The 18,877-nt window shown below is 43.0% G+C and overlaps 1 protein-coding gene and 1 long non-coding RNA gene across 8 annotated transcripts in view; one reads left to right on the top strand and one right to left on the bottom strand.

The window, feature by feature from the left end:
• The window catches only part of Ppp2r2b (protein phosphatase 2 regulatory subunit Bbeta), a 437,378-nt gene that overhangs the window by 2,474 nt on the left and 416,027 nt on the right, over positions 1-18,877 (bottom strand). For all 7 annotated transcript variants that reach the window (XM_013358114.4, XM_040272822.2, XM_013358112.4 and 4 more), the window contains 2 exons: positions 14,496-14,665; positions 1,164-1,255 (listed from right to left, as the gene is read on the bottom strand). In XM_013358114.4, the coding sequence (XP_013213568.1) occupies positions 1,164-1,255; positions 14,496-14,665 (262 nt within the window). The remainder of the gene's footprint in view (positions 1-1,163; positions 1,256-14,495; positions 14,666-18,877) is intronic.
• Positions 1,182-15,050, top strand: LOC120885452 (uncharacterized). The gene is made up of 3 exons (XR_005728082.2): positions 1,182-1,293; positions 3,486-3,548; positions 11,009-15,050. It is a non-coding gene; the product is annotated as an uncharacterized LOC120885452 (long non-coding RNA).

An 18,877-nucleotide genomic window follows, 5' to 3' on the forward strand; every position in this document is an offset into this window, starting at 1 on the left:
ATTTTCCAAACAAAATTTCCTAGTTGTGATGTTACAGAGGGGATGTTATTTTTAGGATTCAAATTCAAAACTTCTTTGGTATTTACCATGTACTAGTTTGTGAGGTTGGGCAGGCTACTCTTTATGTCATCAAGCCTCAGTTTCTGCAGTCGTAAAATGGGGATAATGAAAGCAACCTTGTTGGACTGTGGTTGGGATTAAATGAAGTGTGGGAAAGTGCCCAGTAGTAGGTGCTTAGTAAGTGTTGTTTTTGAAGCTAGCCTAAGATAGGGGGAAAGTGGAATGATAATTAATAAGATATTAACAATATCTTCTAATAATGAATAAATACATGAAAATAACAGGGCTGGCTTCTCTGCCCTTGGGGGCTTTTGTTCACATGTCACAGTTGCTTTGCTCCCTGGCCTGCATTAACTGGACTGATTGGAGTCCTTTGCTATGTGGTGACTCCTTTTCGACCTGCTAAGCAGGGGGTTCATTTTGGGTCAGTGGCAAAGAAAGCTAAAGAACAATCGAGAGAGGCGGCTTGTGCTCTGTAAAGCTTAACGCTCGAGTGTCTTGCCATGAAGGATTCCCGTGCTGCCAAACACTATTACCAGTGCCACCTTCATCAGGAAACTAAGCCAGTCCCTAGTTGCCTGCATCTAGTTCTCATGGAAGCTGGAGACTCATCTGTATTTGTCAAACTAAAAATGAACTATTGGGAGGTAATATGAAGTATTGGTGAAATCAAAGACCTTAAAACAGTAATAAATCACTTGGAGGGAATGTGATAAATGAGCTTGAGGAGAATCAGCTAATGAACCACCAGGGCCTCCGGTCAGGTCCATCCTAGCAGTTTGGAGAGTTTTTGATCTAGAAAGCTCATTTGGTAGTACTTGGAACAATTCAGGCTGAGATTTGCTGTTGAATTCTTTGTGGTCTTTGTTAGGCATATTGACCAAGCTCTGGGGGTGTCTTGTGTGTCAAAGACAGGACTTTCTTGAATTGTCACCTGAGTCAGTCCCCAAAAGGACCCGGGGTCTCCTGGCATCCTTCCCTTCTTTGCAGGCCTGATCTCGGGGTCCATCCAGTGACCCACAGAATGCATCCTGACGGGGCCCAATTTTGACCCCCATTTGGCTTCACCCCACTTAGGATTGATTTCCAAGAGCCTCTCTTACCTGTCTGACCCATTCCACACGCACTCGAATTTATCAAAAATGCAGTCGTTTTCGTAGAGGGAGCACAACTTGCTGCGGAGGTAGTCATGAACCTGAGAGGAGACGCCAAAGTCAGCCATCATCGTAAAAGGTGAGCGTCCCTGCGAACACTGCCCCTTCTGACATGAGCCATTTGTCCTCTCTGGACCTGTGCCTTGAATCAGATGGCCCTGGATCTGATCAGGCTTGGCCCTTCCTGACTGTGGGATGTCAGGGTGGGTTCCTGAGCTCCTCAGGTGGCCAGTGTGGATGACACAGCTGGTCTGTGTAGAAAGTGGGATAGATCAGGGCCCAGCGAGTCCCATTTTCTAAGCTGCTTTGTTCACGAATATTGGAGGACACCCTTCATCCAGGGTTTTAGTCAACAAATATTTATTGACTCTCTGCTGTGGGCCTGGGATACAGCAGTAGATGAAATACCCTCATGGTGACTGCAGCCCAACGTTGGGGGCAAGATTGTACAACCAAGTAAATACCTAAGATGGTTTAAGTGGGGCTAAAATTATAGCACAAAACAACATGGAGAAGCGTATTGTTTTCTGCAGGGTGAGTAGTCAAGGCTTTACTTGACAAGACAGCATTGGAACAGAAGCTTGTGGGGAAGGGCTTTCTAGAAGCATAAAGAACGGCAAAGGAAAAGGACCAGAGGCAGGAGTCCTGGAAGGAGGGTGGCCCAGGTTGGCAAGTCAGCAGATGGCCTGTATTCTGAGCGAGGTGAAGAGACATCACAGAATGGATCACAGAGCTTATGTGGTGATACAGAGTAAGGGTGAAAGGACCAGGCTGTGACAGGTGATGGCTTGGACCAGGGAAAGTATTGGTAGGAAGTGGTTAAATTCTATATGGAGTTAGGAGAGCTGATAGGATTTGGGTTAACTCCGAGGTGTGGTGAGAGAATCAGGAGTCAAAGATGGCGCCGGGCTCTTCTGAGCGAGTGGAAGGATGGAAGCTCCACGTTCATTCCTGAGGGGGACACTCTGGAGATGTGTAAGTGGAGCTGTTGGGTAGAATGAGGGGAAGGATGTACTGTTCTCCTGAGGTGAAAGCAGCAGCACGCTTATCATCTGAGACTGAGCACAGGTGTGACACTGTGAGACTGCTGGAAGGCACAGGGGCACCTGAAGTTGGGGGATGTGGATTTCAGATGAGACTGGTCAGCACACTTGGGTACTTTCCTCCAGTTACATCCGGCAACTTGGCTGTAGAGGCAAATAGGCAGATGAATAGGGCTCAGAGGGTGATAACTTGAGCAGCAAGTGGTAGTAATAATGGGTAGATGCAATATGCTAACTGGTTATTTTTGCCCCAGTACTTCATTTATTAAAAAACCCCTCATTTTTGTCTCTAAAACCCTCTTCTGATATAGTATTCTCTTTACTTTAATGGAACATGAAGCACAAGGATGAAATATTATTTGTCCAAGATCACACAGGAGAGAAAAATGACAGAATGGCAACTGGACCTTGTATTTGGGTTCTGAATTGCACATTTCTGAACTTCCATAGCAATCTGCCTCCTGCTTTCCCTGTCTCATCAACCTAACCTTAGGTGGGGGTCTGAGTCCTAGAGGGAGCCACAGTAATGAAGTCCAGGGTGGGGGGGGGCAGAATTGGGAGAAGGCAGAAGGATATCAAGGTCATTGTTTAGCTCCAGAGTGATGACTCGGTCTTTCTTTCCTTGTCTCTTGACCCCAAGAGTTCTGTGGGATGCTGAGCTGGAGGCTCCATTGTGTGCTTAGTCTCGGCAAAGGAATGAGGTCAAACTCATCCTGCGTTCCATTAGTTGTTTTGGGTATTTGACAAGCTCTCTGAGTTATTTGGCCAGTGTAAGTAGTTCTAACCCTACCAATTAATTGCTCTCCCTTCACTGTTTCATTCTCAAACAATTCCAGACTACATCAGGGCAACAGCTTCAGTGCTATGGTGACAAGTGAGTCCATATGCACCAGGGTTTCTGGCAGTGCTTTGGGGGAATGCAAGGCTTGAGTCCTGCCCTTTTGAGTTATCCCTCCTGCAAATTAACCCACCTCCTCCAGGGGGCAGAGCAGTCAAAGTGTAGAGATAGGGTAGTAGTGTCTTTAAAAGACTTGCCCTCCTTGTAAACCTTTCCAGACCTCTTACCATTTCCTTTGGCTTTTTGTCATAACACCACAGAAGAGTAGTAAGTATGGGCCCATTAGTAGGAACCACACTGCCAAGAACTCTATAAAGACTTCCTAACTTCTATCTTTCAAGAATTATTTCAAGGTAAAATCTAATCTGAACCATTATTTTTCTTCCACAGCATGTAAAGTCTGGAGAACTCCTGCCTGCAGTTAGAGCATTTAAAAGAACAGCTATGAAAAAGGTATGTTGTTTATAAAATTCATATTAAGCAAATCAGAGGATCTTTCTCCACTAGAAAATAAGATACATGAGAAACACTTAGAGTCTAGAGCAAGAAAACTTAAACCTTACAATCTAATGCTTCTTTCTTCATGTTGCTATTACTGTTTGTTTGGGCTTCCTGAAGGTTGGCTGAAGCTCCCACCCTCTGGGTAAGTTCTTTATTCTTGTGCCTAGTGAGCAGATTGAATAAAGGCTCCCACAGTTAAGTGCCAGCTGCAAGTTGAGTATCCCTTATCCAAAATGCTTGGGGGTGCTGGGGTTGTGGCTCAGTGGTAGAGCACTTGCCTAGCACGTGGGAGGTGCTAGGGTCAATCCTTAGCAACACATTAAAAAATAATAAAGGTATTGTGTCCAAGTACAACTAAAATGTATACATGATAGATGTATATCTATAAAATGCTTGTGATCAGAAGTGTTTAAGCGTTTGGAATATTTGCATGTACATAGTAAAGTTTCTTAGGGATAGGACCCAATCAGAATTCATTTACCTTCAGGCTATGTGTATTAGGTGTATGTAATTTTGTGCGTGACAGTTTGGTACATGAGACCAGATGTGGGGTTTTTCCATTTTTGACATCATGTTGGTGCATTTTGAATTGGGGATACTTAACTTGTAGTAACTAGTTTTGTGGCTAGTATCATGCCACACGGCCCACAGAGCCTAAAATAAACAATTGTGGCTGTTTCAGTCAAATATTATTGGCGGGGTTGGATTTGGCTCACAAGCCAGTTTGCTGAACCCTGACCTATAGGTAAACTTAATCATACTTCAGTTGACAGCTTATTGGTGGAAACATGCTTGAGATCTATTAATGCATGTATAAAAAAGTACACAGTGAGAACATTACCAGTCTTCTTGCAGGGCCAGGTCTTTCCCTATTTCTCCCAATCTTTCTTTTCCTGGTACTGGGATTGAACTCGGGGGCACTCGGCCACCGAACCACATCCCCATTTTGTATTAGAGACAGGGTTGTTCAGTACCTCACTTTTGCCGAGCCTGGCTTTGAACTCATGATCTTCTTGCCTCAGCCTCCTGAGCTGCTGGGATTACAGGTGTGTGCTACCATGCCTGGCTTCCTATCTTTTTCAACTCTGTTCTAGAAACTCACTGAATCAGTTTTTTTATTTTTACATCTTTTTTTTTTAGTGGGTGCAACATAATTGTACACAATGGTGGGATTCATTATGCTATATTCATACATGCATCTAACATAACCTGATCAATCTCCTTCCCTTGACCTGCTTTTTACTGTTCATCTTTAATATGAACTCAGTTAAATCACTTTGAGACATAGACCATTCTGAGTTAAGATGTTGCAAGACATGTGCTATGATACCTATTTCTTGGTTTTCTGCAAAGATGTTTCCAAGCTTACTATCAGCTCAACACGGCTTCAGAATCGGGGACTTTAAAATGCTGATTACTTCACATCACAGCCTGCTAGCTCTGTTCTAAAACTAGCTTTGTTCTAAAAGCCTTCTCCTAAAATAAAGGCACTAATTGCTCTTGCCACTCTGGGTCTGGAATCTCTTTTCTCAAAAGCTCTCCAGCAGGGTGCCTCACTACAAATACCACCCAGGCTCCAGTGCCCTCTCGGTTGTACTGAGGGTTCCAGCACCATATAGTTTGTCTGACGCAGCTATAAGAGGACTCTCCTATTGACCTTTCCCCTGGGCTAAAAACAAAAGGCTGTGCCAGGGAGGTGATGTAGAGCCTTGAGGTCTGGACTCGGGACAGTAAGATGCAGGTACAGGGGATCTTTTAGAACCATAGGGGTAACAAAATTATCTAGTCCACATAGGCGGTCTTGAATTCTAGCTCCCAAGCTGCCCTCTGGATCTTAGTCCTCATCGTCCTCTCTGAACTTCTCCTTCATTCCTGATTGAAATCTGGCTCTCCCCTGAGGTCATTGCTTCTCTCGAGGACACTCCAGGGTGGCTGGGTGTGGGCTCCTTGCTGCTCCCGACACTTGTTCCTGCCTATCTCCAAGTCACCCAGGCTAAACTTCCTGTCATCCATTCTTCTTAAAGTTCTCTAGTCCTCCTCCAAGTAACTCAGGACCTCCATCACTATTCCTGCCATCTAGCTTAGTAATTCAGACACTCTGGTCTTAGTTTAGTCTCATTCAATGAGTTCTGTCCTCTGCTTCCTTGGTGATAGAATGAATCTTGTCATCCCTTCAGCAAATCTCATGCCACTTCCTATCTTTTAGTTCTTTCTCTCTCTAGTATCATTCTGTCAACTCTTTGAATCCAATTTCCTCTGTTCATCATTTCCTTTCTTAACTACCTGAGATTTGGCAGTCCATCATTATAATTGTGTTCTTTAATAGACATGTTTAACAAACTTCCCTTTATCTCTCTTTTCCACTATATTATAAGGTGAAATCTCATCAGTTAGATTTAACAAAATCTGCTCTTTTCTTGCCTGCACCAAGCAGGTGAATGTGGCTGTGAAGAAATAATTATAGGGGTTAGTTTATTTTAATAGACACCTCAAGTGGAACTTTGAGCAAACCTAAACCACTCCCTTCTCTTAGATGACTATTTCAAACTTTTCTCATTTAGCTGGAGACCTTGCTTTTAGATAAGAGAATATCTACATGTTCCCATCACAAAATTTATAAACCTATTGCATCTGGAGCTACATATGCTGCTCTCCTTTCTTTCACAGGTGAACTGTCCATCCTCTCATCTGAAGCCAGTTTTGCAATGGACTCCTTCACTTCCATTAAATTCTCTGTCTCCTGGCTTATTCCCCTTAGCCTGAAGCATCCTGTTACTTCCATCAGCTGGACCCCATTCCAGCTAGTGCTCTTGAAAGAGCTGTCCATCCTCTTAAGTTCACAGTCTCTCGACCCCACTCACTCTCCTCACTCTTCCATGAGGGCCACTGGTCATTTTCACTTTATTAAATTGAATGGCCGAGTCCTTCTGTAGTTAGTGTAGCAATAGCAGTTGGCAGTCCACCTTGAGATTGCTTTCACTTGGCTTGCTGGACACTCCTCTCGATTTTCCTCAAGGGCCACTTTTCCCCAACCTCCTTTGCCAAATCATCTTCCTAGTCTCAACCTGGAGGCCCGAGGGCACAGTTCCTGATCTCTAATTATACACATTGCTTGGGAGAACTCTTCTAGCGACCAGATCTATCCATCCAGACTCAGTGTTGAACTGTCTTCTTGCCATCTCTGGTTGGATGTTTAACTGGATTAACAGGTTCTGTGTCAAACTCTTGATTTTTCTCATCTAATGGTAACTCCACTTTTCTAATTGCTCAAGACAAAAACTTTGGAATGATCCTGGATACTTCTTTCCCTCTTATGTCACATATCAAATTTGTCCTCAGATCTTAATGGTGTTGCCTTGGAAATGTCCAGAATCTGGTCATCTTCATTGCTAACAATTTCTTCCAAGCAACTATCACCTCTGGCCAGCTTACTATAGTAACTTTATAATAACTCTTCCTGTCTCATTATTAGATGCAGGGCAGGCTGGATGAATGTTAGCTGCAGGATAACCCACGCACTCAAACCTCCCTCTATCTGGGTCCTTCATCACCTGTTTTCGTCAAGTCTGAACACTCGACCCCCACCCATATGGTGCAATGAAAACCCACATCTGACCCGTCTGTATGATCTAATCACTGTATCCCAACAAGGCAGCTTGCAAACCCAGAGACCCCATCAGATTCTGGCTATAAAAACTCCCTCCTGCCGGGCCTCTTACTCTCTTCCTCCTCTTTTGCACTGGGGCAATAAAGATCTCTTGGTCACTTTCCTTTCAGTGGTGTCAAAACCTGGGAAGAGGGTTAAAGCCCACTCTTGAAGTGCCACTCACTGGACAGCCTGAACCCATTTTCTCTACCGCCAGAGCTACATCCACTGCCAGAACTACCCTCCCCTTCCTGGAGTCCTAAACCCAATGGAGGTGTCAGGATGATTTGACTGTTGATGGTCCGGCAAACCTCTTCGCCCACCTGAGGGGAGGAAAGCACCCCACCACAGCCTTTAAGGCCATGGTGGCTCCCAGGGACTCCCTTCTGGGGCAGATTTGACTCTTGGGTTCACAATTATTTCCTTTCCCCAGCATAGGCTTTATAGGTCACCCTTAAAGGACTGTGTAACCTCTGGGAACACATAATGGAGAACTGAAAATCACACTCCACCACCCCACCCAGACCTTCACGACTCTGCTGCTCCAGATATGCTTACCTCCCCTTCCTCTCTCTCCCCTCTTTTGACCCTGGGAGTCTCTGGCCTCTCTAGCAGGGGTCTTGAAAAAGGCTTGGCCAAAGGTCTCCCACGGCTCTGGCCCCATCTAGGACAGGAGCCTCGAGCGTCAGGATTCGGTGATGACCAATCTCTGCAACTTGAACCTGCCACTAGGCACTCCTGATTTTGGGCTCTAGCAGGGACGCTCCTTTGCCAATAATCAGTTTCCTCCTTCTCCCCTAGATTACCTTTGTGCTCCCTTCCCTCATCCTACACTTCTGCAACATGAGTAATGCGTCCTCTCTGCTGGTCACTCTCCCTTACAATGCCTCTTAGATAACATCAAACCCTAAAAATTGACCAGATATAACACCAAGGATTGGCCCACTTATACCCTAGATAACCAAAGCAAATGGCCCCCTTTTGGGTCTCTGGATCCCTCCATTCTAAGGGATCTTTATAAGCACTGTGATCATTCGAAAAAAATGGGTAAACTCCCCTAGGTCCAAGCTTTCTTCTTGCTCCGATCCAATTCTGCTCTCTGCACCTTTTGCAATCCTCTACAAATTTTTCTAGGTTACAAACCAATGCCCCCAGCCACCGATCCCTAACCTTCTCCTGACTCATCTACTACTTTTGACCCTGCTGATGAACCTCCGCCCTGTCGCCCAGCTCAAATATGTCCTCAGCCTCAATCTTCTGCCCCTCCACGGCCTCCATAACCTGCTTTCTCCCCTTCAATTACTAGATCAAAAACCCAAACCACCGCCCTTCCTTAAACCGTTGCCCCCTTGCTGAGGTAGCAGGTACTGAAGGTATCCCTCCACCCACTCACTCTTCTGACAGTGCCCACACCGGGTCCCAGCAGGCCCTCAAACTAGCTGAGGAGAGCTCAGAGATCTGGTGAAAATGGCCTTTAAGGTTGCTTTGTCATCACTAAAAACAGGTTACTAAGAATTGTCTCTTACAGGCTTTTTGGGATATTTGCTTCTGCTCTCCCTGTTCTACTGCTCAAGTTTTCCTTGCTAGGGAAAATCCCAAACCCCTTTTGTATCTCCCTCCCTCCTCATTCTCAGATTCACCTGAGCTGCTCTCAGCCCCGCCTTCCCCCTCCCTACCCAGGCCCACAGAAAAGTCTTAACTGACCTTCTCCAGCAATATTCACCATGGCTGGTTTTAGGACTGTCAGCAAGAGCCTCTACAAATAGTTCAATGTAGATAAACTTCCTCTTGTTGCCCTGTTTTACTTGGCCCCTGGCTGGAAAAAAAAATTAGCACTCCAGGTGAGGGACACCCCCTTACTAGTTTTTCACAAAAATATGTGAACAAGGCCTCTGGCCTTGAGCAGGGGATTCACAGAGATGGCTACATTTCTAAGATAGAGAAGTTACCATGGATTCCAGTTGGTAACAGCTGGCAGAGAGAGGGAAGAAAGAGCTCTCCTCAGGTGTCTTTGAAGGGTTAACTTGCCCAGACCAACAACAAAAAAACTTTTGCGCCCCTCCCCTTATATGCTAGATATAAAATTCTGAAACTACCTGTACTTGGGGTTCAGGGGATTGATTACAGCAGAAGCTGTGCCCTCTGAACCTGGCTGTAAACAAATAAAACTGTTTCCCTATCTTCACTGCCCTATCTGTCCCTACAACAGTATAATTCTATATACTTAAACACGGTATATGTTTTCATGAAATGGTAAACAAATGTGATTGTATACTGAAAACAACAAAATATCTCTTATTAAAATGGAATAATTATTTGCCTAAATTCAGAAATTTACAAGGATTGTTTCAAAATATGAATAAAGAATTAACAGATGGGAAAGAGAAATTAGAAGGTTCCAAGTATGGATTTAATAGAAGGAAAAGTTGTTTCTGGATAAGAGACTCTGACTAAATAAGAGGGTTTAAAGAAGGTGTGTAAGTTCGTTATATGTGAGTTTTGAGCAAGTAATCTTGAAGGAATTAAGGATTATACAACTATGGTTAACAACTGTTATTTTTGCAATATTATGTTATTTTAGAGCTAAACTTGATTAATATAAAAACATCAATGTAATTGTGGTACTATTACTCTTCTTTATATATTAAATGTGTTCATATTTTCCAGGTATATAAGTCATTAAGATAGAAGCTTTAAAAAAAAAAAATCAAGCTGGTGTTCTCCAAAGTTGCATGGTAATTTTAGGCTCATAACATTGGAGATTTATCATTTAATGTTCTATAACTGGACCTGTTATCAATAATATTCTATACACTGGAGTATAATTTAAATGTAATATCATATTGTGTTAGCTAGTATTCATGTGATCTCGAACAACAATATGTAAACTTTATAAAATATTTAAAAACAAAGATCAGCTTCGATACTAGAACACTACCTAAGATTTATTAAGAGCCCCACCTGAGATAAGGCTCTGCCTCCCATCTTACTATATATCAAAATGACTCCAAAGTAGGCCAGACTTCAGCTAAAGCACAGTACTCTTAAGACTGACTTGTTAGATGTTTAATATCAAGACTTAAAAGGGCCAAGAAAACCAATATCTGGCTCTTGCCCTCTGAGTCAGTCTGAATCCAGGGAATAGGGACTTCTCTAAACAGCTTTGCAACTCTGGGCCACATAACCTCCTGATCAGGGAGATTAATGAGACCACTGGAGAATGAAAAGCCAATAAGCGCACTTGCTGTGAATAGGAGGATCATTGGAAAAAAAGGAGACATCCTTGATGCTTCTAAGGGAAGCCACGTGAAGCAAGGCTGGACCCATCCTAGCACAAATGGCACTAGCAGAACTAAGAAGTTGCTCTTGAATGACCCCTAACAATAGACAGAAACAAAGTCAATTTTGACCAGCTTGATCTTTAACACCTACCAAACCCAGTTAAACCAAAACAGTCATTCCTGGAGGTAATGAAGGACAAGAACAGCTAGAAAGAGGACACAGCAATTAGACCAACGGTCTCCATGGGGAATGTTTAGTCAAGTATGACCCTGTTAGTCCTGTATCTGTTGGATTTCAGAAGTTCCTGCAAGATCAGATTCACCGACCAGTCAGTCAACCCACTACTTCAAGACTACCAGTTCCTGATGCCCAAGATGGAGACCTATGACTCATGACAACTCCTCCAGCTCCAGATACTCTGCCCCCATCTAAAACCCTCTCTAACCCCTTTTCCAGTTTTTACAACCTCTCTTTCATTTCCTAGGAATGAGAACTACTCTCCAGCAGGTCCGCTCTGCTCGTTCTGTCTGCTCTACTGTATCCCCACAAGAAAGCATCAAACCTAAACTCCCCATGCATCAGATGAGGAGCCACCAGCCAGGCGAAGGTTGATTGGATAGATGCCTTCCCTACATCCAGGGGAAATTGCTGACACTGTCACCTCCATCCTCAATGAGCAGATCATTCCCAGGTTCAGACTTCCCGCCTCTACTTCTCAGGTTGTTCAACTAGTCTCCAAAGCTTGAACATCACTTGGAGGCTCCACATCCCCCACTGACCCCAGTCATCGGGTAAGGTTGAGAGGCCTAACGGCATCCTCAAGGATCATCTCACTAAATTTGCTATGGAACTCAGGCTGTCCTAGCCCATTCTCCTGCCGTTGTCCCTCACCTGAATTCAGGCAGCCCCAAGAGTCCCCTCAGGCCTTAGCCCCTTTGAGCAACTCTATGGGTGCCCTTTCTTAACCAACCAAAGCTTTCCAATCACTCCTCCTCCCCTTGTGTCCTACCTCACACTTCTACACAAATTCCTAAGAGAACATGCAGACAGGTGCCTTCCCACACCATCCATTGCCTCAATCCCGGCACAACAAGGAACTGAATCAGACCCTCTTCAACTGGGTGATGCAGTCTAACTTTAGGAACTGCATTCTCAATCACTAGAACCTCACTGGACGGGACCCCATACAGTCATACTTACTACTCCAGTGGTGACCAACCTTTTGGACACTCTCCCTGGTACCATGTCTCCCGCCTTAAAAAGTCATCTGTTCAGTCCTGGACTTCCACCAAAATTTCTTGCACTAATAATTATTCTTTTTTTTTCTTGGTTTCTTTTTTTTTAATTGGTTGTTCAAAACGTTACAAAGCTCTTGACATATCATATTTCATACATTCGATTCAAGTGGGTTATGAACTCCCATTTTTACCCCATATAGATTGCAGAATCACATCGGTTACACATCCACATTTTTACATAATGCCATAATAGTAACTGTTGTATTCTGCTACCTTTCCTATCCTCTACTCTATCTACTATAATTCATTTCTCTCCTTGTTTATTTTCCCATTCCCCTCACAACCTCTTATATGTAATTTCGTATAGCAATGAGGGTCTCCCTCCATTTCCATGCAATTTCCCTTTTCTCTCCCTTTCCCTCCCACCTCATGTCTCTGTTTAATGTTAATCTTTTCTTCCTGCTCTTCCTCCCTGTTCTTAGTTGCTCTCATTATATCAAAGAAGACATTTGGTATTTGTTTTTAGGGATTGGCTAGCTTCACTTAGCATAATCTGCTCTAATGCTATCCATTTCCCTGCAAATTCCATAATTTTGTCATTTTTTTAGTGCTGCGTAATACTCCATTGTGTAAGAGAGATAAATAGGGAGCCTGCATCATGGGAACAAATTTTTACTCCTCATACTTCAGATAGAGCTCTAATACCCAGAGTATACAAAGAACTCAAAAAATTAGACAATAAGATAACAAATAACCCAATCAATAAGAACATGAAAAAATGCTCACCATCTCTAGCAGTCAGAGAAATGCAAATCAAAACCACCCTAAGATACCATCTCACTCCAGTAAGGTTGGCAGCCATTATGAAGTCAAACAACAAGTGCTGGCGAGGATGTGGGGAAAAGGGTACTCTTGTACATTGCTGGTGGGAATGCAAATTGGTGCGGCCAATTTGGAAAGCAGTTTGGAGATTCCTGGGAAAGCTGGGAATGGAACCACCATTTGACCCAGCTATTGCCCTTCTCCGACTATTCCCTGAAGGCCTTAAAAGAGCGTACTACAGGGATACTGCCACATCGATGTTCATAGCAGCACAATTCACAATAGCTAGACTGTGGAACCAACCCAGATGCCCTTCAATAGATGAACGGACTAATCCTTATTCTTAAACCACAGATGGCACCACCCTCTGTTTATGGGTCAAGGCAATTGCCCTTCCGCTGGCTGTAATCGGGCGGTCAGCCTTAACATTACTGGATTCAACAAAGCCCCCTCCAATCCTTCCTAGAGTCCCTAGGACAGGACCAATGGCTGATATCAAAGATCTCTTCTGCTCAGAAATGGTTTGATGCCGTTGACAACCTATGGCTTCAAGGAAACTTTATGGACTTTGCCCCTTCTGAGATAACTGTCTATAGCCCCTGGACATTCCTCCACTTTCCCTGGTAGGTCCCATACTGCCCCCACATCACTTCGAAAAACAAAAAGGGAGGAATGTTAGCTGCAGGATAACCCATCCACTCTGGTCCTTTATCACCTGAACACTTGACCCCCACCCATCTGGTGCAACAGAAACCCACATCTAACCCCTGCCCCTCAAGGCAGAAGATGACATTACTGTCTAATCCAATCAGATTTTGGCTATAAAAACTCCCTTTTGCATTGCTGCAATAAAGAGATCTTGGTCACTTTCCTTTCACTCATGTGTCCCCCCACCTTCCACAACCAAAATGTTCTCTTGAACATATTGAGCAGTGATGAATTTTTTTCTGCAATTAGTGGTGAGGGTTCTACAGCTCTGTGAATATATTAAAACTTATGTGAATTATGTGTCAAGGAAAAAACAGTCAAATGTCTGTCTAGCATCTATTCTTCTTTTAAAAAATCAAATCCAAGATATCTTAAAATAAGATCAGTTGATCTCTGCTTTTACTGTAGCCTTACCTGGAATTGGCTTCTTTAGATCTTCTCTGCCTCAAAGTCTGGTCTTTTTCAGCAAAACCCCTCATCAGTATTTCCACACCATCTATCAGTGCTTAAGCTAAAACCAAAACCCTCTACATAGTGTTCTTGATTCCACTTCTCACCCTGCCATCCTATCTACTGTCACCATTATATCCTGTCCTTTAGTCTACACTGTGATAAATACAGTATTCTTTCTTGGGTAAAAACATTTATGGTTCTCCATTGTACCCATCCCAAAGACAAAACAAGGCAACCTGCATTATCAGAGACTACCTGGGGGAGCCCTAACCTCCTCTTTCAGGCTCATTTTTCTGATAGTGTGTTCACCTTTCAAGGTCAACAGGCTTTTGTCCATGAGGTCATGACAGTGAAGACTTAGGGTAGGGTCACTTTTTCACCTTTTTTACCTGGCTAGCGCGCCCCCACTCCTGCCACCATTATGTGCTCCTAGGGACCCAGCACCATCCTTTGCATAAGTGCACACTCATTTCCTTGTTCACCACCCAGCTTTACCAGATGGTTACCCATGAGAGCAGGGTCAGGCTGGTTTTGATCACTTTATCCATTCTGGGTTAAGTTTTCAGTCTATATGGATTAATTCTAGCCTGTGTGCACTCTTATTTAAATCCTGTGGCTCCTACAGCCTGTAGCATTTTACCAAAACATGTCACTATGTACTGCCTTTTATTCTTCCGCATTGCAAACCTTTCCAAAGGTTGACTTCAGAGGGACTGCTCTAAGGATCTGTGCATGGGTGATGTTCTGTACCTGGTAAGTCTCGATGGGGCGGTTTTCCATGTTGAGATCCCAGACTTTCACAGTCAGATAGTCCCTGGTCATGATATACCTCCCACTGTGGCTGAACTTGACGTCCGAAATTGAAGAGATAATTTCAGAGAAAAACGATCTGTTGCTTGGATCCTCTGGCTCTTCAAAAACTGCAAAAACAAAGCAAACACAATGAATTCAGCATCCTTATCACTGAACTCTAAAGCATCTGGCCAACCAGAAAGTTACCAGTTAAGAGTCTAGGACTGGTGTCTGCAGAGCACAAGTAAGTTGCTAACAGGGAGCTGGCAGCTCCTTGGCTGCAGAAAAAGCTGTGGCTGGTTTGTTTTCTCTTGGAAGGATTGGCATGGGACCCGTCTCCTGCACAGACCTGGCACTGACTGTTCTCAAGCTCCAGTATCTCACTCTTTCCCATTTGGTCTCTGGGGGTCACTGCACATACCCAAACCTGGAATCATCTTAGATGCTTAAACATTTGTTAACAGCTTTACTGACATGAAATTAATATACCATAAAATAAATGCATTTAAAATATACAGTGAGGGTTTTTTTTGTTGTTGTTGTTGATTTGAGATGGGGTCTTGCTATGTTGTCCAGGTAGGACTCAAAGATCTTCCTAAGAGGCTGGGATTACAGGTGTGCACCACAATGCCTGGCTAATCCAGGGGGTGTTAGAATCATTATATATTAATGTATCCATCACCACAGTCTGAATTTAGAAAGTCTTCATCACCCCTGATGCCCCCCCCAATTATCCTCCATCTCCATTACCAGTTACTCCACATTTCCCATTCATTCAGCCCTTAGGCAAACATGAACTTACTTTCTAGTTATTACTCTGAAAATTCCACATAAATAGGATCACAGAATATGTGGTCATTTGTGCCTGGCTTTTTTCACTCCTTGTAATATTTTCATGTCATAGCATATATCTGTACTTTATTCTTTTTTTTTTAAAGTATTGTTTTGGTTGTAGTTGGACACAATACCTTTATTCCATTCATTTAGTTTTATGTGGTGCTGAGGATTGAACCCAGTGCCCTGCGTGTGCTAGGTGAGCACTCTACTGCTGAGCCATAATCCCAGCCCCTGTACTTCATTCTTTATATGGCTGGGTTGTATTCCATTGCTTGGTTCTACCATATTTTATTTATTCATTCATCAGTTGATAAACATTTGGGTTGTTTCCACTTTTTAGCTGTTCTGAATAATGATGTATGATGAATACTTGTGGACATATTTTTATTTGGACATATTTTAATAGCGGGGCTTTGCTGCCTGATTGCCTTGGGCCAAGGTCAGATTGCCATTTACTTGTGTGACCTTGGGCCAGGTCCTTCTCTGAGTATACTTCTATGTAAACTGTGGCTACGCCATCTTCTGTGTGATTTCCAGGATCTTGCTTTTCTTACTAGCTTCAAGTTCTTTCTATTTACAGGATAACGAGTGTGGCTCTATCATGGTGTGGAAGCCTCTCCCAAACTGTACCTGTCTTTTTTTTTTTTTTTTAACAACTTGGATTGAGATTGGCTGTACAGAATGTATCTTGACATTTCTATGCATTGCCTGATTATTTCATTGATCCAAGTTCTACTTGATTTATACACCTAGTCTACCACATAGATTTCACTCTAAATGATGTTTTCTCTGAAGCCCTATCATACTTGATTTGGTCATCTATTTAGTATTTCCTCCTGTTCTTTCTTATGATAAAATTATCATGTTTCACATTATTTAACAACTCATGAATTTGTTTTTATTTCTTTACTAGGATGTGAGACTCGGGCAGGATTTTGATTTCATTTATCTTTGTACCCAGAGTCTTACAAACAACGTTCAATGAACATTTGTTGCTTGATTGGAACCAAACCAAATAAATTAATGAAATCTCTGTCTTCTGGGTACTTAGCATGTATTAGATTTAAACATATAAATTTGCTGGTATTCAATTACTTTTGACCTGCAAAATGGCCCTTACATATGGTTCAACCTAATAAGGGTTTATAACACAATTGTATGCTGAACTGAACACTGGTCAGCGGGTGGCTGGGTTAACTTGGCCTCCAAGGCTTCCTCTTTCCTGCCTGCTCAGTGCACTTTCATAGTCAGCCATCAATTCCTTGAAGAAAGTCCAAGTGTATATAAGTTCCCTTCCAAGCCTTGCTATTAATTTTCACTTTAAGAGAAGAAAGCAACAAACCTGATAATCAGAATTGAACTTGAGAATTAAAAACAAAGCACAACACCACTGAAATAGAAACGCAGGTCTTATTAGAGTCTCCATCAGACCAAGTGTCTCCATCAGTGCCCTTATCTCTTAGGCTTTGGTCAAAGATAAGTGAAGGCCCCTGGCTTCTGCTGGTATCTCATTCTCAACTATAGGGATAAAAGAATTTTTATCTTAGTTTCAACTCACAGCAATCTCATTAGTAAGTGGGAACCTAATACTCCAAGTAGAACATCAGGAGACCTGAGGCTTGGTCACCTCCACCTGAGGCAGGAGTGAGGCTTGGCAAACGTTGCTCAAGAGTCGGTCAGGTCCAGCTCTTGCCATTTAATGGCTGTGGACGTTTACCCTCTTAGGTTCAGTTTTTCCAGCTGCAAAATGGGAGACTAATGTTGGCACACAGCAGGCCCTCAATAAATACATGCCCGTCACTACTTTCAGCATGAATGTATACTGCTAGTGTTGGCCAATCAGATTCCATTCTTCAAGACTCCTGAGAATTTGGCACTGAGAAGTACAGAGAGAGCCTGAGGGCTATTCAAACGATGGAAATAATACTTACCAAGAGATCCTTATAATGTTTTTTAGTTCAAATTTGCTTTTCAAATTGACAAAATTTTATAAATATATGAAAAATACATGTGTATAAAATTGATATGGGGGCTGGGGTTGTGGCTCAGTGGTAGAGTGCTTGCCTAGCATGTGTAAGGCACTGGGTTTGATTATCAGCAATATAAATAAGTAAATAAAATAAAGGATCCATCAACTAAAAAAAAAAGTTTAAAAAACTGATAAATATATCCTATCTCTTAGCAATTTTCTACCTAAGAATCTGTTTTCCAAATACCTGGAACATTAGGAAGGGTCAGTGTAACAAAATTGTGAAGCCTGTAAATGATACCTCACAAGATGGTGGTGAAATGGAAGGAGACAACTTTGGCCAACCCACTAATATCTGTGGCATGCCTGCTTGAAGTTTGGCAGTGGGCAGGAGTTGGGTAACATCCCTGCATGGTACTCTGCAGTTCATGACATATGTACACATACTCGAATCTTTTTTTTTTCTTAATTTTTTTTTAGTTGTCCATGGACCTTTATTTATATGTGGTGCTGAGAATTGAACCCAGTGCCTCACACATCCTAGGCAAGTGCTCTACCACTGAGCCACAACCCCAGCCCCATACTCAAGTCTTAATGTCAACTCCATGCATTCATTCAGCAACAGCACTTCAGTGTTAGTAATTATTGTAAATGGGAAGCCTATAGTATTCAAGGCCCCATGATTTACATGTTTCATCTCAAATCTTGCAACAACCTCTGAAGTGACAACAATGAAGGTATAGAGGTTTTGTGTCCTGTCCAGGGACACTCAGCTAGACTGAGGTAGAGCTGGGTTTTGAACTCAGGTCTGTCTGACTTCAGTCTTTATTCTTAATCATGACGCCATTGGGCCCATACCAGGTATAAGACCATGCTGAGGGATCATTTACCAGTTTAAGGTGTTGCCTGCACAATACAATACATCAAGAATGTACAAATAAAAGATTCGCGGGGTGAATGCATGCCAGGCTATATATAAAATACCAGGCCCTTAGGTAACAAAACCAGACACATCAAGTCCTACCCTTAGGGAGCTCACAAACATTAGAAATCATCCAAATTTAGCTACAGTTGGAAATAAGTGAAATTTGTGTTTCCAGAAGGGAATAAAGGTGCTGGGGAGCCGTCTAGTGGGGGTAAATAGAACATTTGTGTGTGTTCCATGAAATTTACTTCTCATGCCCACTCCAGTGTCTGAGATTCTGGAAATTTGTTGAACATGTGGTGCAACGACATCTCGTGGCTCAGTGATAGAAGCTGAGACAAATCACTGGGCACTGCTGAAGACCCCCGGCATTAGAGATCCTGCTGCCCTATGGCATTTCCAACTGGCTTCCAGAAGATGAAGACATGTAAGAAGAAAGGAATTGTGGGGGAGACAGGATAAACTTTTGCTTTCTTTGTGAGGAAATGGTCTTGATGAGAACCTGATAGCTCAGACCTAGTCAATGCCAATATGTCAGGTTGTCCAACAGGGGGGACAGATCTGAGATGTTAATGACAGTAACAAGGACTGCTGCGTCCATTTCTTGCC

This window comes from Ictidomys tridecemlineatus, chromosome 1, assembly GCF_052094955.1.
Source record: "Ictidomys tridecemlineatus isolate mIctTri1 chromosome 1, mIctTri1.hap1, whole genome shotgun sequence".
Lineage (NCBI taxonomy): Eukaryota > Metazoa > Chordata > Mammalia > Rodentia > Sciuridae > Ictidomys > Ictidomys tridecemlineatus.